Source organism: Nyctereutes procyonoides, unplaced genomic scaffold (assembly GCF_905146905.1).
Source record: "Nyctereutes procyonoides isolate TBG_1078 unplaced genomic scaffold, NYPRO_anot_genome, whole genome shotgun sequence".
Classification (NCBI taxonomy): domain Eukaryota; kingdom Metazoa; phylum Chordata; class Mammalia; order Carnivora; family Canidae; genus Nyctereutes; species Nyctereutes procyonoides.
The window spans coordinates 19,731,854-19,758,494 of record NW_026575052.1 but is presented as its reverse complement, the minus strand read 5'-3'; the positions used below and the strand labels follow the sequence as shown (position 1 = coordinate 19,758,494).

General features: G+C 47.9%; 2 protein-coding genes across 2 annotated transcripts; both read right to left on the bottom strand.

Moving 5' to 3' along the window:
- Nucleotides 1–2,150: 2,150 nt before the first annotated feature.
- Nucleotides 2,151–17,080, bottom strand: CUNH16orf78 (chromosome unknown C16orf78 homolog). Its single transcript, XM_055332642.1, has 4 exons — nucleotides 16,931–17,080; nucleotides 13,335–13,461; nucleotides 4,644–4,902; nucleotides 2,151–2,298 (listed from the first exon to the last, which is right to left on the bottom strand). Exons 1-4 carry the CDS (start codon nucleotides 17,078–17,080, stop codon nucleotides 2,151–2,153), a joined length of 684 nt encoding a protein of 227 aa, XP_055188617.1.
- Nucleotides 7,159–7,576, bottom strand: LOC129514008 (short transmembrane mitochondrial protein 1). Its single transcript, XM_055332524.1, has one exon. The coding sequence runs from the start codon at nucleotides 7,541–7,543 to the stop codon at nucleotides 7,400–7,402; it is 144 nt and encodes a 47-aa protein (XP_055188499.1). The 5' UTR covers nucleotides 7,544–7,576; the 3' UTR covers nucleotides 7,159–7,399.
- Nucleotides 17,081–26,641: the final 9,561 nt, after the last annotated feature.

The following is a 26,641-nucleotide window of genomic DNA, read 5'->3' as shown; positions in this document are numbered from 1 at the left end:
ACTGCTGAGCCACTGGGGCTGTCCTAAAAATGCACTTTTAGTTAAAGTATGTACCTGCCTAAAAGGCATAAAGCCAAGCTTACAGTGAATGAACTTCACAAGTGAACGTCTGTGTGGTCAGCATGGCAGGTGCCCCTCCAGCCACGACACACCCTCCCCTAGGGGCTGCCGCTAGCCTGGCTTCTGACTCAGTAGATTCATCTTGCCTGAGGGACTGTTGTATACACAGAACTAGACCCAGCCGCCCTCTCTGGTATCTTGCTACTTTTGTGCGATATTGTGTGGTTTGCTCACCCATATTTGTTCATTCTCATTTTTACGCAGTATTCCATTGTACAGATATACTGCGAGTTATCCTTTCTACTGCCAAAGGATGTTTGGGTTGATTCCAGTATTTGGCTGTATTGAATAAAGCCACGATGAACATTCTGGGACAGTCTTTTGGTGCACTTTTCTGTAAGATCCTGTGAAGTATGTATGTATCAAGGAATGGAAATGCTGGGCCACAGCTTAGGCGTATATGCAACTTTTGTATATATGACCAGTTTTCCAAAAATGGTTGTGCCAATCTACCATCTCAATCACATGTTGAGTGTTTTCTTTGCTCTACATTTTCATCTATAATTGACACTGTCACTCTTTTTAGCCATTCTGATGGGTGTTAGTTGCACTGCCTTATATTTTTCATTTGCATTCCTGATAACTCATGAAATTTCTTCTGTTTATCGGTCACTTAGCTAACACTTTTTGTGAAGTGCCTATGCAAGACTTTTGCCCATTTTTTGATTGGGTTACCTGCGTTTTTCATATTGATTTATAGGAGTTGAAAATAGGTCATCTGGGTATGAGCCCTTTGTCAGATCTATCTTCTCCCACTTGGGTTACTTGTCTTTTCATTCTCTTACTGATGCGTTTAGAGGAGCAGAAGTTCTATTTTTACTATGATATAATTTATTAATATTTTCTTTCATTACTGGGGCTTTTTGTGTTGTGTTGTTTAAAATTTTTTGGCCTACCCCAAGGTCACGGAGATTGTCTTCCATGTTTCTTCTAGAAGCCTTCACAATCTGCATCCATCTGGAACTGATTTTTGCATATGCTGGGAGGTGGAGGGTCGATATTTTTTTCCATATGGACATTTAATTGACCAGCTTGATTTATTGAAAAGATTGTCTTTTCCCCACTGGGCCACAGTGTCACCTTTGCCATAAACCAGGGGGTTGTACCTGTGTGAATCTGTTCCTAGTATATGTGTCTGTTTCTGTATCTGGTGATAACTCTGTTAAGAAATGTAATCACGAGGTCATTTCAGAGTTAATAAAATACTAGTGTATAGCGTGCTGCAGGTGGTCCTGTCTGCCAAGCGACCCTGGCTTGGGGTTGCTGATAAGTGTTCCTTTCTCAGTGTTATCTATAAATCTTGGGGCTCACTGTAGGCTTATTTGGTTAGAATGCCAAGAAGCTGAGTTGGAGGCTTGTGCCTGTCGAGTCCACACAGGAAAGCCCTCTGGACCCTAGGAGAGCACCCAGGTGGCCCTAGTTGCTGGGGTGGGACAAGATGTCTCCTGTTCATTCATTTCCCCTCCCTTTTCCAGTCCCTGCTGAACCCCAGAGGAAGTCTGCAACCCAACTCTGCAGGGGCACTTGGGGTCTGAAAGGAGAGGCTCCTGCAGCACACCCTCCCTGAGGGCCTGGGAGCACCAAGCAGTCCCTTGAAAATGTGGCATTCACTTCCCCACAGAACCAAGTCCTGCATGGGCAGGGGTGGGGGTGGTGTGTGAGACTTTGGTGTGTGTGTAAAATAAAAATAAAATAAAATAAAATAAAATAAAATAAATAAAATAAAATAAAATAAAATAAAATAAAATAAAATAAAAATAAGACTACTTTTCTAAGAAGGCCTTTCTACAGAATCTGCTTTTGGTGGGGGGGAAGGTCCATAGTTCCTTCTAAATTGGTTCTGATCCGAGTCAAGGACAAACGCTACATGAACACAATGATCCATGCAGTTTAGCCTTGTTTGCTAATCACTACCATCTAAAAGGGATGCACCAGGTTTGAAGGACTTGGCGTGCCATACCAGAAGATGTTGTGTGGGGGGCGAGGGCCCAACACAGAGGGACCCTGAGGTGGCCGGGGAGACGAGCTGCTTAGAGGGCTATGCTGGGGTTTGGGGCGAACACCTTTTTGGCATCTATCTCTCCTTCGACCATGTGGGGATGGATGTCCACATTCAGGCCTGCATCCTTGCACAGCTTGAGCAAGGTTCGAATGTTGTTCTTGGACAACCTCAGGTATCTGTGCAAGACAAGGCCAAATGGGTTAGTTAGTTGAGTGTGGAGTCCTCGTAGCTTCAACCTTTATTGAAAAGAGCTTAGATTTAAGCAGTGTGGGGTCTCTAAAGAGAACTGATTCTGTAGATGTTTCTGGAACTGACAGAGGTCTTATCAAAGAGTGGGACACCCCACAGAGTTGGTAGGAGTTTTTACCGGTATAACTCTTTTGGAAATTAATTCGGCAACATCTGTTCCAGGCACCGTCCCCATCCCCACAAGTCCCCCCAAAAAGTTCAGTATCTTTGACTCAGGAACTCCACTCAGGCCTTCAACTAATCCCAAGAAAAGAAGCCAATGGAATGAAAAGCTATATAAATGAAAGTGTTCGTTTCGGGGTTACCAACAACAGGAAAAGAGGAAATTCCATCCACAGAGGAGTGGTTAAGCAAATAATGGAATATCCATCTCAAGGACTCTTCTGCCAGCATTAACATGGCATTGGAAGAAGCAGGTGCACTATGGTGATGGCGATGCATTATGCCACATGGGGAGAGATGCAGTGGTCAGGGCTTCCATCACTGCCAGGTGTGTCTAATCTCAGTGATGCCAAGGCCTGGGCAAAATACAGAACAGTGGCAATAAAAGCTGAGTAAAATTGTAGGAAAGGTGAGTATTTTCTTTTAATAATATTCAAACAAAAAATTAGGCCGTTGATTTAAAATCTTAGCTAAAGCCCCACAATCCTGACTTGTACTGGAGAGAAGTGATGCCGTCAATGCTGTGTTGTCCAGAGAGATGCTCTACCATCATATCCTCAGAGCTCCTAGTTCTACAAGGGGCTTTGACCTCGTTCTCAGCTCTAAATAAGGAGACGGGTCTCCTACTCAGGCCACCTGCTGCTTAGTCACTTTGCTACAGACGATGGAGGAGGAGCTGCATATTCTACCCACTGGGAATGGTCTCCTTGTCATTCAAGATCTGCCCAGAGCTTACCTGTTCTTACAGACATCTTACACCCCTCTCCACAGCCCCATGTCTGGACTACCTTTCCCTGATAGCACCAGGCAGGGTCTGTCCCGTTCCCTTCCCAGCCAACCCAGCCCTACAGGGTCTCACACAAATGTACACGTGAGCACTCACTAGGATCCCATTCTGGACGATTTCGTCTTTATCTTGAATGTTTTTCTTTCTTTTTTTTTTTTTTTTGAATGTTTTTCTAATGGCTCATCAGAGGCCATCTTTCCCAATATTCTCCCTCTCTCCTTGGTGGGCAGGGGCCCTGCCCAAATCTCTTTTCTGCCCACCCTGAAGCCCAGGTAGGCTGTCCATTGGCCGGAGTCAATGAGAATCACCCCGTCAAAGTGAAAGCCATAACCAAAGTCATCCATCCATGGAAAGGTCAAGCAAAAAGCTCCCTTCAGGGCAGCCTGGGTGGCTCAGCGGTTTAGTGCCATCTTCGGTCCAGGGCATGGTCCTGGAGACTTGGGATCAAGTCCCATGTCGGGCTCTCTGCATGGAGCCTGCTTCTCCCTCTGCCTATGTCTCTGCCTCTCTCTCGCTGTGTCTCTCATAAATAAATAAATAAAATCTTTTTTTTTTAAGCCCCCTCCTGCTAGGGAGGTTGCCACATCCATCTCTCAGCCAGTCAGCAGAGTAGGACTTTGTAATGGGGTCACCGGATGCCTGGCATCTGAGGCCATCTGAAACCTACAGATGAGCTCACTGATGTTCAGTCTACAAGGACATGCACATCATTGTGTTGTCTGTTTCTTCTACTGAAGTTTCTGAGCCTTGCTAGCATTGGGCTTGGGGGGGGGGGTCCTGATAAATAAGACGAAGGGCAAGTGAGGAGGAAGACCTCTGGTAAGAGCGGTAAATACCAAAGGGCTTCACCCGTAGTACCCTGGGGAGTCTAAAACCCCACACATAGCAGGTAGCCATGTGTGGGTGGATGGTGGCCACAATCTGGGGGATGGTGGCTACAATCACCAGCAACTCAACAACACCAGCAACCCAAGGCCGCCAACAGCTCAACCAGCAAATCATAGGGGGATTTTTCTCTTAACACTAGGCCACAGACAACTCATTTTTTCTTTTTGATAATGATGTCTATTGTGAGACATGTGGAAATACTGGAAGGGTGGTGCACGGGTCCAACAGTGTGGCATCAGAATGGCAGGACCCAAATGTCATGCCCATCCCAGAGCTCATCCACCAACTAGCAGGCGAGGCTGCGGGGAACCCACTGCTTCAGCCCTGGAAGGGCCCCTCGGGACACAAAGAGCGGGGTCCGCCAGCCCCGGGGGCCCCAGCCCAGGCTCAGCCCAGGCTCAGCCCAGGCGTCTGGAGCAGTGGGGACCTGCTCACCGGCAGCTCAGCACCTCCTCAGGCTTCAGCATCCTCACGGCCTCGGCCTTGGGCTCCACGCCCTTCTCCATGAGGCTCCTCAGCTTGCGCTCGTAGGACACGTCGGACGTCCTGCTCATTACCCAGTCTCTCAGGAGGGTGGACTTCCGAGCGCTGAAGGCAGGCGGCTCCTGCAGCAGGGAGTCCGCGATGCTTTGGTGGCGGTAGGACAGGGGCCGCTGCGTGGACTCCAGGGCGATGGCGTCCTTGATGTTGATGTCTGAAACGGGAGTTAGAGCTGGCCTGGGGGGCGGGGGGGGGGCCACAAAGCCCTGTCCCGGGGCCCCTGTCCGCAGGGTTCAGCTCCCGCAGCCTTTTCCTCCCTCCCGCGTGGCCCCAGCTCCCCGCCGCCCCGCCCCTCCTCCCCCAAGGAACCCCCAGATGGACTTGGACCTGGTGGTTGTTTGGGTGGTTGCTCGACATGCGTTGTTGATGTTTTATTTTTTTTTAAGATTTTATTTATTTATTCATGAGAGACACGCAGAGAGAGAGAGAGGCAGAGACACAGGCAGAGGGAGAAGCAGGCTCCATGCAGGGAGCCCGAATGTGAGACTCGATCCAGGGACTCCAGGATCACCACCTGAGCCAAAGGCAGATGCTCAACCGCTGAGCCACCCTCGTGCCCCAAGATGGGGTTTTTAAAGGAAAAACAGTTTATTGGATGAAAGAGGAGAATAGTAGGTGCAGGCAGGAGGAACAGCATGTACAGGTGTGAGGAACAGCAGGTGTAGGCAGGAGGAACAACATGTACAGGTGTGAGGAACAGCATGTACAGATGAGAAATAGCACCTGTGAGAAATAGCAGGTGCAGGCAGGGGGAACAGCATGTACAAGTGTGAGGAACAGCATATGCAGCCAGGGGGAACAGCATGTACAGGTGTGAGGAGCAGCATATGCAGCCAGGGGGAACAGCATGTACAGGTGTGAGGAGCAGCAGGTGCAGGCAGGGGGAACAGCATGTACAGGTGTGAGGAACAGCAGGACAGCTGCACACAGACACAAATATATGAACTGTGATGGTGTCTGATGTTACCCAAATACGGGACTTGTACTGAATTAAACACTGTAGGGCTAGTGGGTAAAGAACTTAATTTTTTTCTTCTTTCTAAATTTACCACTAAGTATTTTATAAAATTTTACTGATAAGAATGTGATATTTCGTTCCCATTTCCATTTCTAGAAATGGTACTAGTACAGAGAAAAGGCTATCGTCTTTCAATGTATTTTTTCTAGTACACTAACGACAAAACCATATTTTATTATTTCTTTACTAGAATTTCTTGAATTTTATGGCTGTGTAATCATATCAAGGGAAAAAATGAAAATATCTTCCTTCTAACATTTAGGAAAATGATATGCTCTTCTTGACATACTGCATTTGACAGACTTTCTAACAGTGTCAATAATGATGATAGCAGTCATGCCTCATTTTGTTCCTGATTTTAATTAAAATAACTAGTATTTCATCATTCAGAATGATACTTGACACTACTTTTGGTATGTTCTATAATATTTAGCAGCTTAATTCTTAGTTTTTATAAGCAATAATTGCTTGATTCTACTTTTTGCTTTTCTGTCATTTACTGACAAGCTCTTATGGTTTTTCCTTTACTTTCTTGATGGAATAAATTATGTTCTTAGATATTCTGATATTGAAAACCTAACCATTCCTAACCTGCTATAAGAAATCCCATTTGTCACTAAATTCTACACCTGAAACTAATACTGCACTATATGTGAGCTAACAAATTTATATAAAATCTTGAAAATAAATAAATGAATAAACATCATTCTCTTCAAAAAAAAAAAAAGAAATCCCATTTGGTCATGGCATGTTATTGATTTCATACACTGATGTATTTTCATACATGTATTTAGTATATTTGCTAAAATTTTTAATATATTTTTTGCATCGGGATCCCTGGGTAGCGCAGCGGTTTGGCGCCTGCCTTTGGCCCAGGGCGCGATCCTGGAGACCCGGGATCGAATCCCACGTCGGGCTCCCGGTGCATGGAGCCTGCTTCTCCCTCTGCCTGTGTCTCTGCCTCTCTCTCTCTCTCTCTCTCTCTCTCTCTCTCCCTCTGTATGACTATAAATAAATAAAAATTAAAAAATAAATATTTTTTGCATCTATATTATTTCTTTGCAAATATTTTAATATTGTGGTTCTGATGGCTTGTTGGATTAATGCAGAAGTGTCTGTAGTTTACATGGTCTGGAGTAGCTGAAGCAACATTAGGGTTGTTTGTTCCTGAAAAGGCAAACAGAACCAGGTGTGAAGCCTTTTGTCTTGGTGACTTGTTTTTTTTTTTTTTTTAGTACCAAATGTTTAAACAGCAATTATAATTGCTAAACTGTGAAATTAGCATTATTTATGTCTGATCAGCTATACAAAACTCATCAATTTTTCTTTAGAAAAGAGTAGAAATTCCAAAGAATAAAGAAGAGACTACTAATTAAAGGTCACGTTTACTAATCTAGCACCATGATTCCAGTCAGGCCTTCTCAAGTGGCTGGGAGGAAGAAGGGATAAGGTGAGGAAGATGGAAAGGGTGGTTCTTAACATCTGGCCCCATCTGTGCTCTCAGGCAAGGCAGGATCTAGCAGAGAGGAAAATGGTTGAGGCTGGAATTTAAAACAAAAGCTTCTGGTTCAGATAAGGAGGCCCTCAAGAACAGCAGAATCAATGTATCCAAAAGGCAGTGCTGGAATTCGCCTCATGAACTAGGGGGTTTCTTCTTGGCATCCAAGTCCTTTTTAATTTCTTCTAGTTTTTTAGCCACGTTTGGTATGTCATAGTTCTGAGCCAGATACATTCCAACCACGTTGCCAAAAGTAAATCCAAGCAGGAACTGGAGCATGGCGTCGGCGCGGCGGGCGGCGCAGCTCGGCGGGGGGGTGTCTTGGTGACTTGTTCAGTGATAAAGCGACAATCACCTTTCAGTTTTTACTTCAGAAATTACTGTCTTCAAATTTCTTTATTCTATCGATTTAAATAATTTATTGTGGGAGAGGAACTTATCTATCCTAGGTTTTCAAATATATCGTAGAGAGGTGCATCTAGTGTTCTATTATAGCTCAGTTAACATATTTCTCATCTTTGCTTATGTATTCTTTCTCATATCAAATCTTGGATTGATTGATTGATTGATTGATTGATTTAGCATGAGCAGGAGGAGGGGCAGAGGGAGGGAATCTCAAGCAGACTCCCTGCTGAGCTCAGAGCCTGTTGCAGGGCTGGATCTCACAACTCTGAGATCATGAGCTCAGCTGAAACCAAGAGCCACCTAGGCACCCCTTTACTCTTCTTTTGAACAGTTGTCATGAGGTGTTTATACTATTTATCACTTGCTTTTCAAAAAGCTAGCTTTGGATTTATCCTTTTGACTACTTTTTATCTTGGGTTTCATTAATCTCAGCTGGTATTTAATGTATGAAAACTCTCTCATATTATTTCTCCTATCTTATTGTAAATAAAAAATTGCTAAAAGTATTCATTTTTTCTTTTTTTTGTATTATAAAGACAAGAATTATTCATTTTAGTTGTTACCATAAATTTTCCTCTGAGAATAGATTTTGTCTTTGTTCTCATAGGCTTTGGTAAGAAACAGGAGCATATTTATGAGCTTTGTTTTCTCTGGTACAGGGTATTTTAGGAGTTTTTCCTTAATTTCTGACTGTTAAGTTGGGAATATCGTTTAATTTAAACAGTATTTCTAGTTATTGCTTTTTTTTTTAAAGATTTTATTTATTTATTCATGACAGAGAGAGAGAGAGAAAGGCAGAGACACAGGCAGAGGGAGAAGCAGGCTCCATGCAGGGAGCCTGACGTGGGACTCGATCCCAGGTCTCCAGGATCACACCCCATGCTGAAGGCGGCGCTAAACCGCTGAGCCACCGGGGCTGCCCCTCTAGTTATTGCTTTAAGACAATGTAGGTTGCCTTAAAATCTTTACTTTCTCAATGTAAATATTTTCTTAGTGGTAAATATGCGGATGAACTTTGTAGATATTCTTTGGCCACACAAAAATGCCTTCTGTATTCAAATATAAAGTTATGTCTATTTGATTCTAAAAGAGGTATATTAAAATCTCCCACTATACCTGTAGTTTTATTAGGTTCTTTTTGCAGTCTCAATAGTTATCTACTTAATTACTGTATTTTTTGGTATGTGTAGGCTTATGATTATTACTTATTCTCCTTAACATTTAAAAATATCCTTCTTTTACTCTATGTGTTTCCTTTATCCTTAATTCCACCTCATGTGTTTGCACTTCTTGTTAAGTCTTGGCTTATCCTTTTGTTTTCAAACTTTCTATACTAAATCTGATTTTAAGTGTATCTAGATTCTGATTTTTAAACCAATTATTTCTAGTTTAGTACCTCTGCTCTCACCTAGAGCATTTGTTTTCCCTTTGTAAGTAAGTCATTCTTCCTGTAAGGCTACAAGATTTCATCAATAAAGTTCAAGAATTTTACTGAGATCTGTCTAGGGGGAATGAGTCTAGACCTCCCACAGTTATATAAATGGAGGAGTAGCCACCTGGAAAGAGGCTGTGATTTGCCCAAGGTCTCATATGAATTAGTGGCTGAATTGGGACTCTGTATACCCAGTTTGGTGCTCTGGACTGCCAGCAGGTCCCTGGCCAGGGAGCCTTAACAGATTCTGTTTATACATAGTGAAAACTGGTGCAATGTTCCAGAGGAATCATGAGCTGCCTATCCTGATCAACACAAACGGAAAATCCCTTGGAGAAAGAACCATAGCTTTTTCTGAGATATCTGAGCATCGCCTGCGTCCACATAGGTCTCATGTAGAAAAGAAGAACACTACTATAAATTGTAATGATAATTAAACACATGAACTAATATTTATTGAGTGACTTGTGTGCCAGGCAGTGCTCAAAGAGCTTTCCAGAGAGGGTGGCACTACAGTCTCACAACCATATCATGCCCATTTAACAAATGAGAAAGTGAGGATCAGAGAGATTAAGTCATGTGCCCTAGACGCCAGAGCTGATTAGTGGTGGATCCAGGGAAATGTGAACATAGGATATGGTCCCTTTTTCTGGGCACCCATCCTGGGTACTGTCTGGGCAAAAATGACATATTCCTGAATCTGCAGCTGAATAGTCGGCTGTGTTTGAGACTCCAGAGGCTGACTGTGCTCATGGAGACAGAGGATATTATTGCCCTCTAGACCTTGGCAATAGGGATGCACTCCTGCTCTGGCATCTACAGAATGACTTTCTCTCCCTGGGCATAGGTACCCGGGGAGAGAAAGCCAAGTGAATTCCATTTTTTTAGTCCAGCTTCTCAGACTTTGCCAAGATTTACTTTGGAAAAATGTTCCAATTGCTTTCCCAGGCTCTTCTGCTGGCCCAAAGATGGAGTGACCTTTCACGAATTCAAAATCAACATGGTGGCCCTCAGAAGGGCCCAGGAGGGTGGTGAAAAAGGAAGGGAAAACAGAAAAGACTGTTTTCAGGGAACTAAAGGGAGGAGAGGCCGCAGGGAGAGGGCAGTGGCCCTGGAGCACAGTGTCAGTGTGGCAGCAGGCTGTTGCCTCCTGGATATGGTGGTGTGGGGGTCAGTGGCGGGATGTGGGATGTGGTGGGAGGTGGCATTTCAGCTATTAAGAGAAGTGAACGGGAGGTTTGTGAAAATGAGGAGGGGGACAAAGATGAAATGGTCAGCTTCGAGGAGCACTGTGTTCCACATCGGGGCTGTCACTGCTGTTTTCAATTAGCTTTGGGGTTCTGGAGCTGGAGACACTTATATGTCACTCATTTGGGACACAAGAGTTTTTCACACAGATTTTGATTTTGTGGCCGTCACAACACTAAAACTGTGGACGAGTGGGAGTTGTTGTGTCTGTACAGATGGAGGGGTCACATTCAGTGTTGAGGCTGATGGTCATTCCTCACAGACTCTTGCTCACTGGATCACACAGAAACTTGGCATCGAGAATGCAAGGGGCTCACTCTGCTGAGAGGGAAACCTGGACAGGCGGGGGATCCGGCTCTTGACAAGGACTCCGATGGTTCCAGTACTGACTGGGGCGGGAAAGGCCAGAACTAGGAGTCTGGTCTAGAATACCCTTCCTTGATCCACGGGTATCTCCACTTGGACTCCTGCCATCGCCCTTTAACTGGCTCCTGCCCTTCCTAGGCGCTGCCTTGTGTTGAACTTGACTCCCACTCATTGTAGGCCTCTTGCTGGCCTGCACAGGAAGCTCCCCTTGCTGTGCTCAGACTCAGCCCTGACCCAGTTCCTGGGTCCCCCACTCGGATGCCCAGGTGGTTCCTGGGTGCCTCCGAGCACCTGCGGCGACTGAGCACCTGCTGCCCTCCAGTGGCTATTTGTTGCGTTACATTAGGTCGGACAAAACCGACCCTCTTTGAACCGGGTGGACCTGTCTTACCTGTCTTGGGGGAGGGGGGGTACTGCAGAGAAACCAAAGAACTGCTAAGTCAGTCCGCCCCGCTGGCATTTTTGTGCAGTTATGAAAAGGATTATTTAATCAGCTGGTACGTGAGTTTCTCTTAGGGAAGGAACTGCCTTTGTTTAGGAAAATATCTTGATAGACATCTTTTGAGGGTCTAAGACAGTGGAACAAAGGAAAGTAAGTGGTCCTTCCAGGTAGCAAGCCGGTGGGAACCGTGGCGTGAGGACAACAGAGCCTGGAGGAAAGGGAAGAGGAAGAGAGAGGAAGATGTGGAGAGAGGCAGGCCCAGGACACCAGCCAAGCGCCCAGGGGGGTGCAAAATTTAAGGAGGTGTTCACCCTGAGGCTCCCACAAGCGCAGAGTCCAGAGGGGGAGTGACTCCGAAACCTTGCGCCTTGGGTGCCTGGCTCGGCTCCTTCAGGTTCCTGTGCTGGGGCAAGGGAAACTCCGGGAGGTCACCCCTGCAGGCAAATGCAGCCAGGGAACTCCTGGTGGCAGGGGAGGAAGGACTCGAAGAACCCTTGAGGGGGTTTTGTGATCAACTTCTGTTTTTTTTTTATTTTTTATTTTTTAAAGATCTTATTTATGTATTCATGACACTCACAGAGAGAGGCAGAGACCCAGGCAGAGGGAGAAGCAGGCTCCATGCAGGGAGCCCGACGTGGGACTCGATCCCTGGACTCCAGGATCACACCCTGGGCTGAAGGCGGCGCTAAACCGCTGAGCCACCCAGGGATCCCTCAACTTCTGCTTTCTGTATAAATCTGCCACGAAATTCTTTCCCTCTGCTGCTCCAAGCCTTCAGTAAAGTCTGTTTACAGACAAAGGCTTCACGTGAGAGGTTTGGGGGGAAATGAAGGGAACGGGGCTGTGTTCTGTGTCTGTGTCTGCGGTGGCAAGGAGCAGGGAAAAGGGAACGACCGCCGGAATCCAGAGCCGCAGGTGCTCAGAGGCTCAGCCGAGCTAGGACTTGGGAGCCAGACTTGCGCCCGGAGTCACAGAAAACTTGGGAAAGGTGTCGGGCCCCCGTAGGCCGTATGTCAATCTATCTGTAACTATATCTAAACTTTTTATTTTGGGGTAATTTTAGATTTGCTGACGGGTTGCAAAAATGGTTTCCCGAATGCTAACATCTTACGCAAGCAGAGCGCGTTTATCAAAACTCAGAAATTAACACTGGCGCATAACAGCTTTTTTGGATTTTGCCAGTTTTCCCACTAAAGCGCGGTTCCAGGATTCAGTCCAGGACCCTGCGCAGCATTCAGAGCCAATCATTTTTAAATCTGACAGGCAAGTGAGCGTAGTTTGGTTTCACTGGCTTCGGTGTATTAAATGAGAAGGAAAGGAAAGGACGTTTTGCTGGGCACAGTGGGAGCAGTTCTGCGCAGGCGAACTGGCAGCGGCTGCTCAAACGCTTTTGCCCGCTCCCCCTTTGGGCTAACTGGGATCCCTTCCACCGTTCTTTAACCTCACACCTCGCTCCCAAGAAGCCAGGCACAATTAAAGCAATTGTCTTTCCAGCACCAGGGTCCAGCCCACCTGAGCATTTTAGCAAATTTTTCTTTTCTTGGAAATTGCTATTTGCCCCTGTTTATTGAGCACCTAGTCTGTATCAGGCTACATGCTTTATATGCCTCATCTCACGGATACGCTACTGCGAGGCGAGTCGTGTTTCCGTCCCATATTGTAGACGTGAACGCTGAGCCCCGGAGATGGAGCGGCTGACTCACCCCAGATTGCACGACTCTGAGTTCGCTGCAGAGTGGCAGGGCCAAGGTTCGAACCCGGGCAGCCCTGGGAACCGGAGATCTAGCATGACCTAAGCTTGCCTCTTCTTGGGTGTGAGCAACACCTGGTAGGTCTCGAGTCAGCAGGTGAGGTCCCTTTGTGCTACTCTGATGTTGCCACGTACCTAATTAGAAAATTTGGAGCTCACGGACTGGGGCAGGCCCACGAAGTCTGGCCTCCTGAGCAGAGAGCCCCAGGTGTGGGCCGAGCCTAGACATCCCCTCGTCTGCTGCCTGGGTCATACCCGGCTGGTGGTGTCATCCCTACAGAGCCGTGTGGCCTCTACGACCATCCACAGTGGCCAGGTTGTCGCGGACACTGCTGCCCTAAGGGCAGAGTGAGCCTCACGTCCCTCTGAGAGGCAGGTGATCGTGGGGGACGATCCTGGCACTGCAGGACCGAGGTGCGTCCCTTACCGGATTTCCTGGGGCCGTCCTTGGTGTAGTTGCCAGGAATTATGCTGAGGCGGGGTCCCTTCGGGTCTATACTGTAGAGCCTTCGGTACATGATGGGGTCCCCGTTCTTGGTGACGTGACTGGAGGGCTTGGAGGGGAGCGGGGGGAGAAGTCAAGGCATGAGGAATAGGACTGGGCAGGGCCCCTCCACCCCCGAAATGAGTGACTGCAAGGGTTTGCTGAAAGGCAAAGTGGCCCAAGGAGAGGCCTCTCTGGGCCCTGGGACAGGTCAGGGGGGCAGGGATGGCATGTTGGTGGCTGCTCAGCCACGTCTCGCTTTCCGGTGTGCTATCTCAGAGGGGGGCAGGAGCAAATGGACCGCACCTGGGAAGAAGGCCCCTAAGCACAGGAGTGCCAGACTCCACGGGGTAGGCAGTTTTTTGGGGGGAGATGCGAAGCGGGGTGGGGGGTGCGGTGACTCATTTGGGTATTCCTGTGGGACAGGAGCAGACTTCAGAGCCTTAAATTTAAGAAACGCAGCCCGGCACTGTGCAGGAGCAGAGCAGGTACCCCTCCTGAATGTGGGGGGGGGGGGCCCGTGTTACCTTCTTGATGAATGCCCCCTGGGGTTTTCCTTTCTGCTGTTTCTGGATGTTTTGGGTTTTCTTTTCTTCCTTTCCATTTACTTTCGGTAGCACTATCCCCTTGGGTTTCTGCTTTTGAAAAAAGAGGATTGCCCTGTGACTGCCAAGTGGTCAGAGGCCACCTTCGGCCCCCACAGAGGGGTGGCCCCCTGGCCAGCGGGCTGCCCCCTCCCACCACCAGATTTGGCCCCCACTCTGGTACTTCGGGCCCCCTCACCATTGTCTTGCTTCCAGACATGCCCCGGTGTAATGTCACTGCCCTCCCAGAACAACCTTCTAAACCTCAGGTCTGGCTGTGCCTCCCAACCTCAGAAGCCATCACTGGCTCCCTATTACCCTCTACACAAGGGCCCCCCTCTCCCCAAGCTGGTGGGAATTCCATATGGCCTGCATAGCTGTTGCCATGGCCTGTAGTCTGAAGCCACAGGAGGGCTGCCCTGTCTCAGAGTCGGGCCAGGACACTCCCTCTGTCCCCAGAGCTCCCTTCTGGACTGACCTCTCCCCATCCAGCCCGTCATCACAATTCATCCTACCTTTCTCTTTCCCTAGGTGCTCCTCGGGGCATATGTGACTTTCTTTCTTTCTTTCTTTCTTTCTTTCTTTCTTTCTTTCTTTCTTTCTTTCTTTCTTTCTTTCTTTCTTTCTTTCTTTCTTTCTTTCTATTTTATTTATTTATTTATTTATTTATTTATTTATTTATTTATTTATTTATTTATTTTATTTATTCATGAGAGACACAGAAAGAGGCAGAGACACAGGCAGAGGGAGAAACGGGTTCCTCATAAGGAGCCCGATATGGGACTCGATCCCCAGACCTGGGATCACGGCCTGAGCCAAAGGCAGATGCTCAACTGCTGAGCCTCCCAGGTGGCCCATATATGGACTTTCTTGTGCACCTGCCTGGCCCTCTACTCCCACCAGGCAGGCAGGGAGGACGCATTTGTTAGGGAGCTCCAGGGTCCAGGGGGGAGGGGCCGCAGAGGGCATCCAGGCCAATCTGCGAGGGCTGGGGGGACAAAGCCCCTCAAGGAAGGCTGAATCTACATGGTCTCTGCTTAGGGTGTGCTGCTTGTGGTTGTGTGAACATGCTGGCTGGGACTGGTCTCCAGGTCAGGTGCCTGGTGAGGATCCTGCTTGGCTGCTTGGTGGCAGAGGAACCGTGGCTTGGTTTCCTCATCCGAAGATGGAAGGAATAGTAGGATCTACGTCCTAGGGTTATTTTGAGAAATTAATGAATCACTATGTGGAGACCAGGAGAAGGGAGAGGACACCACAGACAGGCTCCCTCCAACCAGCTCCACTAAAGGGCACCCTCCACCTGTGCTGCCTGAGAACTGCCACGGAACCATTGACTTTCTCAGGAGCTTCTTTCATTAAAATAAAATAAATTAAATTAAATTTGCCAACATATAGTATAACACCCAGTGCTCATCTCATCAAGTGCCCATCACTCAGTTACCCCACAGGAGCTGCTTTCAAAAGCCAGGTGCCTTTGGGAAGGATAATAACGCCTGAAGATTTCATTGTATTTTCAATTTAAATTTGTTCCCTCCCTGAGTCCAAAATTATTTCCAGTAAAAGCCACATAAGAGGGAAAGCTGTGAAAACATTATTAGAATATGATCTTCGTGAGAAGAGACGCATGTTAATCACAGAAGTGAATATAAAATTTCCGTGATTGATACTGAGTTCCAAGCGACTTAGCAGTTGAAATGGGGGGCAGGGGGTAGCCCATCCATAAATCATTAAATTCACCTTAATGTAAAATATGTTTATCAGATGTGTTTTTGTATGTTTGATGGAACTGGCACTCCAGATCTCTCTGAACATAAATTTCAAGTAAGCATATAAACAGATGGGAGCTTTTTGGAAAGGCAGGGGTACGATAGTGGTTGGAGCAGAGAAGGTGGGGGTGGCTATGGGGAGTTGCTCTGACAAAGCCCATGAGCTTGAGAACAGGAGAAATCTGAGTTCGAGCCCCGGCTTGTCCCTTTATTAATTCTATGAGCTCAAGCAAATGACTACTCTGCCCCCCACTCAGCTTCCTTATTACCTCACTTGAGCTGAGGGGTAAGAATGGTGCCTACCTTGTAGCCCCGCGGGGAGCAGCCAACAAGCTAGCTCAATGCGATGCTAAGCTCAGGGCCTGGCACACAGTAGATGCTTAATAAACATTGTCATTAGGAATGCCATGTTTCACCCATTTTTCTCAGGGGGCTGGGGAATTCAAGGTCCAGTGGCATCCTCTACAGAGGGGACCATTTTCTAAGGACATGGCTTGAGTTTCCATAGATGATGGGCCTGGGGATCTCTGGGGGAAACTGAGGCAAAACTGCCATAGTTCCTCGAGAAAGAGGGAAGGGCAGTACACAGACTGATAGTTTGTCTCCCCCCACCCCAACTCATATGTTGAAATTCTAACTTCTAGTGTGATGGTGTTAGGAGGTGGGGCCTTGGGAAGGTGGTTAGATTGTGAGGGGGGAGCCCTCATGAATGGGCTCTGTGCCCTTATAAGAGACCAGGGACACTGGGTGGCTCCATGGTTGAGCATCTGCCTTCAGCTCAGGGCGTGATCCTGGGGTCCTGGGATCGAGTCCTGCATCGGGCTCCCCACAGGGAGCCTGCCTTGCCCTCTGTCTATGTCTCTGCCTCTCTCTGTGTGTCTCTCATGAATAAATAAATGAAATCTTAAAAAATAAATAATAAAGGAAAGAAATGTAGTCACCTGGAAAGATAGCATCCGCTTCTTCAGGCTCTGTGGGAGGGTAGGAGCCTAACTACTTGAGCGACAGCTGGCAAACACAGCCCGCCCCCATGGACAACCTCCCCTCTCCCCGAGGATTATTCTTCCCATTTACTCCCATGCTTAAAGCTCCTCCCACCTCCTGGTTTCTGGGAATCAAGTTCCATCTCTCCCTTCTTGTAATAGTCTGGAGTCCATCTGCCCTACAGTTTTGCTTGGACAGCACACACCTGGAAAATGAGTCTTTTCTTCCCCTGTCTCCGCTCCAGCCACTCCAGCACCCGGGTGAGGTCGGACATCCGCCTCTCCTCGGCGGTCCTCCACATGGACTTCCTCTCTGTGGGTGCCACGTCCTTTAGGTGCTCCGATTTCTCTGTCATTTTGAAGTCCTGGCTGTGTGTTTGGTGGGAAGGTGGCACGCTCTGGCTTGGCTGACCCCTGTGTCTCCAGAAGCTGGCCCGGAGGGCCTCAGATGTGACCTTTAGGATGTGAATGTAAAAGGCAGATGTAGGCCAACAGTTGGAATGATGGCTTTCAAGGGTGGGAGGACTGGAGGGTGATTGTGAGGTCACTGTCCGGCTGGCCCGTGGGGTCAGAGTGGGGCACAACATCGGCTTCCCCACATGGCCACTGCCCCTCTGTAGGCACTGTCCCTCATCTGGAACCTACCACAGCCTCCCTTATGGCCTCTCCACCTCCACTTCCATAGAGATCTTAAACAAAGGTCACGTATCTCCGTTTCTCAAAAAAACTTCAGTGGCTCCCTGCAGCCTATAAAAAAATCTAAATTCCTCAGTTTGGTACCCAGGCTTTTCACAATGTGTTAGAATGAAGATTTTTATAGTCTCAATAACTTTCGCGTTCATTGAGCAGATAGTTATCAGATATCTACTATATGCCAGGCACAGTCTTGGCGACACAATGCAAAATAACATAGCCAGACTTCCTAAAACATACAGGCTAGTGGGAAAGAGAAAGCTGCTGTCAAATGACTCTATGAATCCATAATGGCAAGTGAAAATGAGCACCCTGAAGGAAAGAAATGTGATTCTGGAAGCTAGGCCAAACAAGAGAATTACATTTGGATGTGTGGTGGGTGGGTTACCACTCAAGCTCTGAGCTAAAGGGTAAGTAGGTCTCTCTGGGGCCTCAAGCACATGCAAAGGTCCTGTGGCAGGATGGAAGCACAACAGACTTGAAGACTAACAGAAGGGCAAAGTCTAGAGCACCAGGTAGTGCTGGAGACGTGTGCAAAAGCCAGAGAAGATGACCTTGGAAGCCACAGATGTGCTCAAATGGTGAAGGAAGGGGAAAACAAAAAAGGGGTTCAAAAAGAGAGGAAAAGAGTGATAATACCAATCTTCCTTTTTTTTTTTTTTTTTTTTTTTTTTTTTTTTAGTAAACTTTTATGGAAGGAAACAATGTACACAGAAATGTTCCAGAATCAGGGACACCTGGGTGGCTCAGCGGTTGAACATCTGCCTTCAGCTTGGGCGGTGATCCCAGGGTCCTGGTCATGATCTCCCTCTAAGGGTAAACACTATCCTCACTGCTAATTTCATAGGTTTGTTTTGTCCATTAGAGTTTTACAAATGGAAATGTTCACATGTAGTCTTTGGTAGCTGGCTTCATTCATTTTACAAATATATCTTCAGGGTTTTAACAATGGATTCTATTAGCCTTTATGTATGTGGAAATGTCTATGTTTTATCTTCATTTTTGGAGAAAGATTTGCTGGGTAGTAGAATTCCTGGTTAACAGTCCCCCAACCCGCCAGCATTTTGCACATGTCATTTCACTGCCTTCTGTTCTCCATTGTTTCGAGGGGGAAGTTCGCTGTTAATCATGTCACTCCCCTGCACATGCAAGTAATTTTCCTTTTGCTGATTTTTTCTCTCTGTTCTTGTCTTTTAAATTTTACTATGGTGTGTCTGGGTGTGGCTCTCTTTGTGTTTATTCTCCTTGGGGCTTGCTGAACTTTTGGGATATGTGTTTAATGTTTTCCATCAGATTCTGGAAAACCTTGGCCATTGTTTTTCCCCTTATTTTTCTCTGTTCCTTTTCCTCTCTACTTCTGGAACACTCATTACATATCTGTTGATGTGCTTAATGTCCCATTTTGGGGGGACAAAAAATTAAAGTTTTCTTTTTTCTAAGCTTTAAAAAATTTGATACTGAGAGTGATAGCAAGAGAGCATGAATGGGGGGAGGGGCAGAGGGAGAGACTCTCAAGCAGACTCCCCACTGAGTGCAGAGCCTTACAAGGGGCTCGATCTCATGATCCTGAGATCATGACGTGAGCCGAAACCAAGAATCAGATGCCTAACCAACTGAGGCACCCAAGTGCCCCTGCGCTCTAAAGTTTTGTTTATTTTTATTCAATAATTTTTCCCTGTTTTTAGATTTTTCTAAGATAATTTCTATCATCTTAGAAAGTTCCTATCAATCTATCTCCAAGTACACTAATTCTTTCTTCCTAATATAATCTTTTGCTGAATCTTTATAGTATAATTTTCATTTCAATTTTATTTTTCAACCCCAGAATTTCCCTGTCTTGAAAAATAATTTGTCCTCTTATTTAGAATTTATGTTTATTCATTGTTGTCATACTTTCATTTAAAATTTTAAGCATCATTAATTTTAATTCTTTGGCCATATTTATAAGTAGTTATTTGAGGTGTTTGCTAAATCCAACATCTGAGAAAACTCAGAGACAGTGTCTATTGACAGATGTTTTTCTGAGCATGTCTCAGACTTTCCTATTTCTTTGCATATCTTGTAATTTTTTTTGTTGAAAACTGGACACTAAAAAATATTGTAGCAACTTTGGATTCTGATTCCTGCCAGGTTTATCATTGCTGGGTTTTTTCCTGTGTTTATTTATTTAATAACTTACCCAGACTCTGTGAATCAGACAATTCCTGTCTGGGAATCTGGGAATCCTGTCTTCCTCATGGTGTGAAGCCATTAAAGTTTCTGATTAGTTTTTTTTTTAATTTTTCTTTTTATACTTTAGTCTGGCTTCCTAAGCATTGTTTCCATGTCCACATATCTGACTGGACATAGATTGTGCTCAAATACCTCAAGCCACTAAGCTATCTGTCCTTTGCTGAGGAATCTGTGTGTGGGTAGGGGAGCTGTGTCAGTCATCCTATTGCTGTATAACAAATCATCCCAAAGTTTAGTGGCTTAAAACAAAAACATTGATTTTTGCAGTTTCCATGGGTCAGGATTCTGGGTATACCTTAGCCAGGTGCTCTGACTCAGGCTAAAATCAGGGTGTTGGCCAGGTTGCAGTTATCTGGAGGCTTGACTGGAGGAGGATCTTCCTCCAAGTTCCAATCTGATCTGGTGGTCGGCAGGCCTGGGTTGCTTGCAGGTCACTGAACTGAGTTTGTTCTTCACTGGCTGTTGGCAGAATGCCACATTCACTGGCTGTTGTGACATGTGACTCTCCATAGGGAGGCTCACAATATGGCAGCTTGCTTCATCAGAGCAGCCAAGGAGAGGAAGCAGAGGGAGAATGAGGGTGAGGCGGAAGTCATTTTTTTTATAACCTAGCCTCAGAAGTGACACCCATCACTCTGCTATGTTCTGTTTATAAGAAGCTGATCACTACGTGCCGGCCTCACCCAGAGTAAGGATTACACAGGGCACCAATCCTAGGAGGTGAGGGTCAGTGGGAGTCATTTTAGAAGCAGCTGATTAACAAGAGCACACTCCAAATGCAGGCCATTTTCATGTGTTTCCTACCGTTTACTTTCTGCTGGACTCATTCCCATCTTTGTGCACATGCACAGCTTAGGGGTTAGCCAGGAGGGCGTGGCTGGGTTGGGCTTTCTCTAGTTTCCACAGCACATGCTTGCAAGTTTAGCTAGGGATATATTTGCCCCCACAACTGGCAACCTGAATCTGGGGGAGCTGCTGGCCCTCCTGCGTTTCCGCCTTGGAGATTTTCATTTAAACCTATAAGGCTGCCAAGAGCGGGGCTGCCTACTGCCCCAAATCCAGTGATCCCCTTGTAACCAAAGCAGAGAAACTTCTCCACACTAGCGGAAGCTGTCTGCTGGGAGCTAGGAAGAGAGAATGCCACAGATTCTCACTGTTATTGCCCAAATTTCTAGCTTTCAAGCACAAACACTGCTCCCATTGTGATATGCCTTTGGTTGGTGTCCAGTGTGCGACACGGTTGTTTTGACCAATTTTGTCCAGCTTTATTATTGCTTTTAGGGAAGAGGACTCATTATCTCCTTGATCAGCCATTGGCAGAAGTCTTCTGCCAATACACTCTTATATGTTCTGTTAAGACCCCCTTTGCCATCTTGACATACAATTCATATACAACTTAGCCTGTTTGCATACATGTATTTTTAAAAGTTACTGTAATCCTCCAAACTAGTATAAAGGGGAAATTTTTCAAAAACATACAGTCTCCCCTTGGGTCTATCTCAATATTTTAATGCTTGGTCACAACTAAAATAGAAGGCAATCCTTCAAATTTTCTAAATGCCTCTTAGGGAATGGAACCACCCCATTAAGAACCAATGAAATAATTAATTGTAACCAATTAAGGGTGGTTGGGATAGTGGTGGTGGTGTACAGTCATATGGTCTGTCCCCATTGAGGAGGGACTGTGTGTGTATGGGCGGGTGGCAATGATAAATAGGCATCAATACAGTGAGTAGGTCAATCAGTGAGTGAGTGAATGGACAATACATCGGGGCCTCCTCATCTCTGGATTCTTATCCCCAAATCTGCAGTGGAAATCAGTGTCTACATTCTTGAAGCCCTCTTCTGGAGTGGAAATTGATACCCTGCGTTCCCCAGGCTGGAGTGATTGATACAAGAGGGACCCAATAGGCAAAGAATTGGGAGCTTCTGCTGGCAATGTGAGGAAAAAGCCTCCTCTTGGGAATAGTGGGGCATTTATTTGGATGTGAAGCCCGGAATGGTGGTGGTCATTTTGCTCTGATGAGGGAGGGAAGCTATGGTGAAGATGAATGCCGTTCAGAGAGCAGAGCAGAGCAGAGCCAAGGGACTCACTGAGAAATGGAGCCATTGTCTGAGCTTTTCAGATCTTTAATGAGCCTCGTGTTTTCTCTTACTTGCAATACAAATCTTTCATGTGAAACAGATAGCTAATAATATAGGGGAGATGGTAATGGTACAAGAGTGGCATCACGAAAATGTGCTACAGGAACAAGAGAGGGCACTGTGAAGTCTGCTGGTGGGGGGGGGGGTTGTCAGAGGACATTCCATCGAGAAAGCTCGAAGGAATCAGAGGCTTCGACAATAGGGGAGTGGCATCCACCTGGAGGGAACAGCAGCTGCCAAGGGCTGCAGGTGTGTAGGGAGGAGGAACAACCTGTGTGTTAAGAGTGGAGGCGTGAAAAAAAAAAGAGTGGAGGCGTGGGGACAGGGAGTGGAGAATTAGCTCAGAGCCAGAGAACGAAGATGTTGAGGTGCTCTGCTGTTTTAGAGCTCATTCATTCATTCATTCATTCATTCAACAATCGGCTCTTGAATGCTTCCAATGGGCCGGGTACCTCTGAGTGATGTAAGCAGAAATGGGGGCTGGTGAGGAGGAGAGTGGGCAGGCTGAGCCAGAGAAACACCCAGAGGACTCCATGCATATATATAGAGGCAGCATCAAATAGAGCACTGTTGCTGGCAAGCTGGCATCCCGAGTCCAGAGTAGGGCCTGGGTTTTGAGAAAGGAACAAAGCCGTGGGGGGATATTAAGGTAGAGCGGGGACAGTGTTCCCCTCACCCCCATCACCAAGTGGTACTTAGTGAGACAAACTGCAAATTGAGGAAACTTCCAGGGTCAGGAAAACTTTGAATACACCTGCAACCTCACAGCTCAGGCTGCAGGGACATATGGAGGCAAATCAGTGGGTTTTTCCACTTGGTGCTACATCGTTTCTGTAGAGATGGGCTAGCTGTCTGTTCTCACTTTGCCCTCCTTTCTGGCATTTTAATACCCAGTATCATGGCAGTACTCAAGGGCCATTAAAAAAAATACACACACACACACACACACACATATGATCTTATTAGCAAAAACTCCCTGTGGCTGGTCCAAGTTCCAGAGAACAGCCATTGGTCCCCAGTCTCGGCAGGCTATCCGAGGAGGGTGGCTCTGATTCTCAGAACGCCACATCTGCCCTAGTTTTCCAGGACACTCCAAGCAAATGTCTCAATTAGGCCGCAGGATGGATGTGCTGTGGAGTGGGCTGTGATTTACATATTCAGAGCCCTGCAGTCTCCTGCGGCCTGAGAATGTCCTTCCTTCACTCTGCAGGGCCTCAAGGAGGCTCCAGGGCTTTCCAGGGGCCAGGCCTCAGCCCTGGATGGCTCTGGGGGTGCCCTGAGCAGCATGGGGCTGGGGAGACTGTGCTGGTCAGGGAGCCAGAGGCCCAGGAGGGGGCCCCCTGGCCCTGCTTCCTGGCTGTGTAACCTTGGGTTTGCCCTCTGGCCTCTGTAGTCTTAGAGGGAATAGGGCTCAGGGAGGGGTTGCAAACTGGTGCAGGCGATATTCCGCCCGCAGATGTATTTCATTCAGCCTGCCTAAGTATTTTGGAAATCAGGGCATGTCATAAACAAAATCAGATTTCTGGTCTGTTTAATGAATGATGCAGTATGACAGGGTTAGCATCTTCCCTTTTGAAATGGGGCACACATCACACAGGTAGACCTCCATCCTGCACAGAGCCTGTGTGCTGTCAGGCCCTCCATGCATTCTCTGCATCCCCCACCGGCTTCCCCCACCCCCAAACCCAAGTCACCTGGGAAGCCTACCAGGTCCCAGGTCCCAGGCCCTGTGCCCATGGACGTAACACTCCCTACGCCTCAGCGTCTCTTGTAGGGGCTCCCCTGGGGGCAGCGTTTGCCTCTGTGGACATTTAGTGATGTCTGGAGATATTTTTGGCTTGTCAGCGGGAGAGGTGGTGCTACTGACATCTAGCAGGTAGAGGCCAGGCATGCTGCTGAACATCCTAGAGCACACGGGACAGCTCCTGCACTGAGGGATTATCCAACCCCAAATGCTAATAGTGCGAGGGTTGGGGAATCTTGATCTATCAGGCAACACAGACACGTGAACAAATGGTTAAAATGAAATGTAGTAAGGCTCTGATAGAAATAGGGCCAGAATTAGTTGGAAGCCCAGAGGTGGGAGGGAATAGCTAAATCAGAAAGAAGAAAGAGAAATCCCTGTTTGGAGAAGCCACAACATTGCTATCTTGCTCATGCCTCATGTGAGCTCCTGGTATGCACTTCACTCACCCAGGATGCAACTGCTGCTGCTCTGGTGATTTCACTTGCACCCCTGGATCCAGCCATGCCTGAAGTCTCATACTTTCTGGTTATGTGGCACCTATAGGTTTGCTTTTTGTGCCTTACACTTATTTGAGTTGAGTTACTTTTCATCTATAGGTAGATACCACAGCCACATTTGCACAGTCACAGATCTTGTGCAGACTTCCCCTTTCACCCTTATTTGATGCTTCCCCCACCCCAACTGACCGCCGGGCCTTCTTTTCTCCTTCCTGTAGCTGGCAGGTCCCGTCAGGGCTGCAGCAGTGGCATTTGCCATCCCTGAAGCATCAAAATATCCAAGCGTCAGTTGCGGGATGGAAGTGTTCCGTCGGTTCGGACTGGGGGAGCCGCGAGCTGATGTGGTTCGTGGAACAGCTGCCCGCCTGCGCAGGGCTGGCAGTTAATTAAAAGCCCCATGCACTTAGTGATTAACTAATCACAGCATGATGGCAGTCGGTGACAGTGCGGCGAATTCTCTGCTGGAGTCGGCTGAGAAGCTCTAAATGTCTGCCTTTGGGCGGCGGTGGCAGCGGGAGGCCTGGGTGGCCCCTGTGGCCGTCCCAAGTAGGTTGCAGAGCAGATTCCCAGCTGTCTATCCTGCTTAACGCTTCTAGGAGAAACAGTTGAAAGGGGCCCGGGGTGGAGGGTGAAGACATGGTAATCACTGTGGGGGGCTGCGAATAGGGGTGTAGGGTGGGGTTGGAGGGGGCTGGAAGGGAGCAGAGGCTGTCAGGATTTTGGAGCCACTGTTAGGGCTGGGGGTGGGGGGTTGATGGGACTTCAGGAAGGCGGGGAGGGAGCTGGCCACAGGGACTGGGCAGGTCTGGGGATAGCTCTGTGGTGTGCGGATGATGAGCCCCCTTTCGTTTCAGGCACTGTGGTACCTGGTCAGGTCTGCGGTAGAGCCAGAGCGCTATTGAGTCATGGCCCTGCCACTGATGGGCCCCGGGTGACCATGGACATGATTTCCAACCTGTCAGGCCCAGTGTCCTTCCCTGTAAAATCTAGGATTCATAACCACGCCTATAAGCGCCCCCCGCCCCCACCAGGTTGTGGCAAGGATTAATCCATGTGAACGTTTCCTAACCCAATGAGCACTTGAAAAATACTAATATAATAGCATTAGCTTACAAAGCAGAGGGCTACTGCCTCCGGAGAGATAAAGGGCCAATGCCCTTAGAAGGGATTGGGGCGCTCCGACCCCTCCCGTCCCCTCTTGTCCCCTCCCCTAGGAGAGGCCTTGGGGTTCTCAAGGGGATAGAAAGACAGGCTGGAACTGCCTTCTCCTGTGCTCTGCAAGGACATGGAGCTGGGAGGAGCAGCTCCAGGAGGAGCAGCCTCCCCGCAGTGCCCTCAGTTGGCCCCCCTTGAGCTGCCACTTTACCCTCTGTCATGCTCCGGGGCCTGGCCCGCTCAGGTCTCTGACCCTGCCCATCATGGTGACCTTGCAGGACCGCAAGTACCGAGACTGTGCTGTCTTTAATGTCGGCCCTGGATGTCCGATTACCTCACAGGAGAAACTCCTATGTCCTTACCATCCTTACCTGGCTCTCACACCCCCCACTGTCTGCTCCAGCTCATCTTTCCAGTTCTCTTCTCTCTCTCCTTACTTCCACGCTGCCTCAGGTCCCTGAGTCGCCACCAACCTTGGCTGGTTCCCTTCCCACCGACAGGGGCTTTCTCTACCATCTTCGCCCTTCACCTCTGTTTCCAGAGTATAGCCTGCAGGGATGACCCCTTCAGCCCCGTCTTGCCCTGGTGGCACTGCTTTCAAGCAGGCCTGGGGTGGCGGTGGGGGGGCGAGGTAGAGTTCCATCTTTCGGGGGTCCTGGAAGGCCTCACTGAGAAGGTGTTGCTGGAACTCACACCCAAAGGGTGAACAAGAGAAGCGAAAGGTTGTGGCTCTAGGAGGGGTCCTAGGATGGCAGGGGGCCTGGGGTGCCTGCTAAAGGGAGGAGGCTGGAGTGAGCGGGCACTAGCATGAGGCCAGGAGGCAGCAGGACAAGCAAGGGCCCACAGGGATGGGTCATCTCTCACTGGGGCAAGGTGGGAGACCTCACCAGCCGCTGGCCATCTGTGCGGCCTGCTGGCTGGACATCATAAGGCCTGTGAAAGTCCATGGGGAGGCTGGGTTCCCAGAAATAGATCTGCATCCAGGGTTCCTATGAAAGTGATTCATCAAAAATCCCAGAAAAGACAAGTGGGGTCTGGGGAGTGTTGCCCTGAGAGGGGGGGAGGTCAGGGCGGCAGCTGGAGGGCTTGTGGCCTGTGCCCTGCTGGGAACTCCTGAGCCCTGAGAGTCTCCCTTTGTTGGGCCTGGCTGGGTTATCCAGAAGGTGCTTGGGTTGGGAGCCAAGGCTAACTTGAACCAGGTAGGCATCTATTGGAAGGATCTGGAGTAGCTCTCAGAGTAGGAGGAAGAGGTAGAAAATTAGGTCTTAGGGAGCCTGAGATGCAGGCAGACCCCGATGCTGTCTGTGTGTCCCTCTGCTTGAAGGTCCAGGGGAAACAGAGCTAACTGTCTGGGTCACCATTACATGGCCACCCCTCTGCCAAGAAGTGGGGGCGGGACCCTCGACGAATGACTCAAAGTGTCTCCTGTGAGGAGGGCTGGCTCTCCA

Coding starts and splice junctions, on each gene's coding strand:
- LOC129514008 (XM_055332524.1), bottom strand. CDS start 7,543: ATGCTCCAGTTCCTGCTTGGATTTACTTTTGGCAACGTGGTTGGAATG.
- CUNH16orf78 (XM_055332642.1), bottom strand. CDS start 17,080: ATGACAGAGAAATCGGAGCACCTAAAGGACGTGGCACCCACAGAGAGG. Junction 13,462..16,930: donor AGAAAAGACTCATTTTCCAG/GTGTGTGCTGTC, acceptor CTCCCCTCCAAG/CCCTCCAGTCACGTCACCAA. Junction 4,903..13,334: donor GGACGGCCCCAGGAAATCCG/GTAAGGGACGCA, acceptor CTCCCGTTTCAG/ACATCAACATCAAGGACGCC.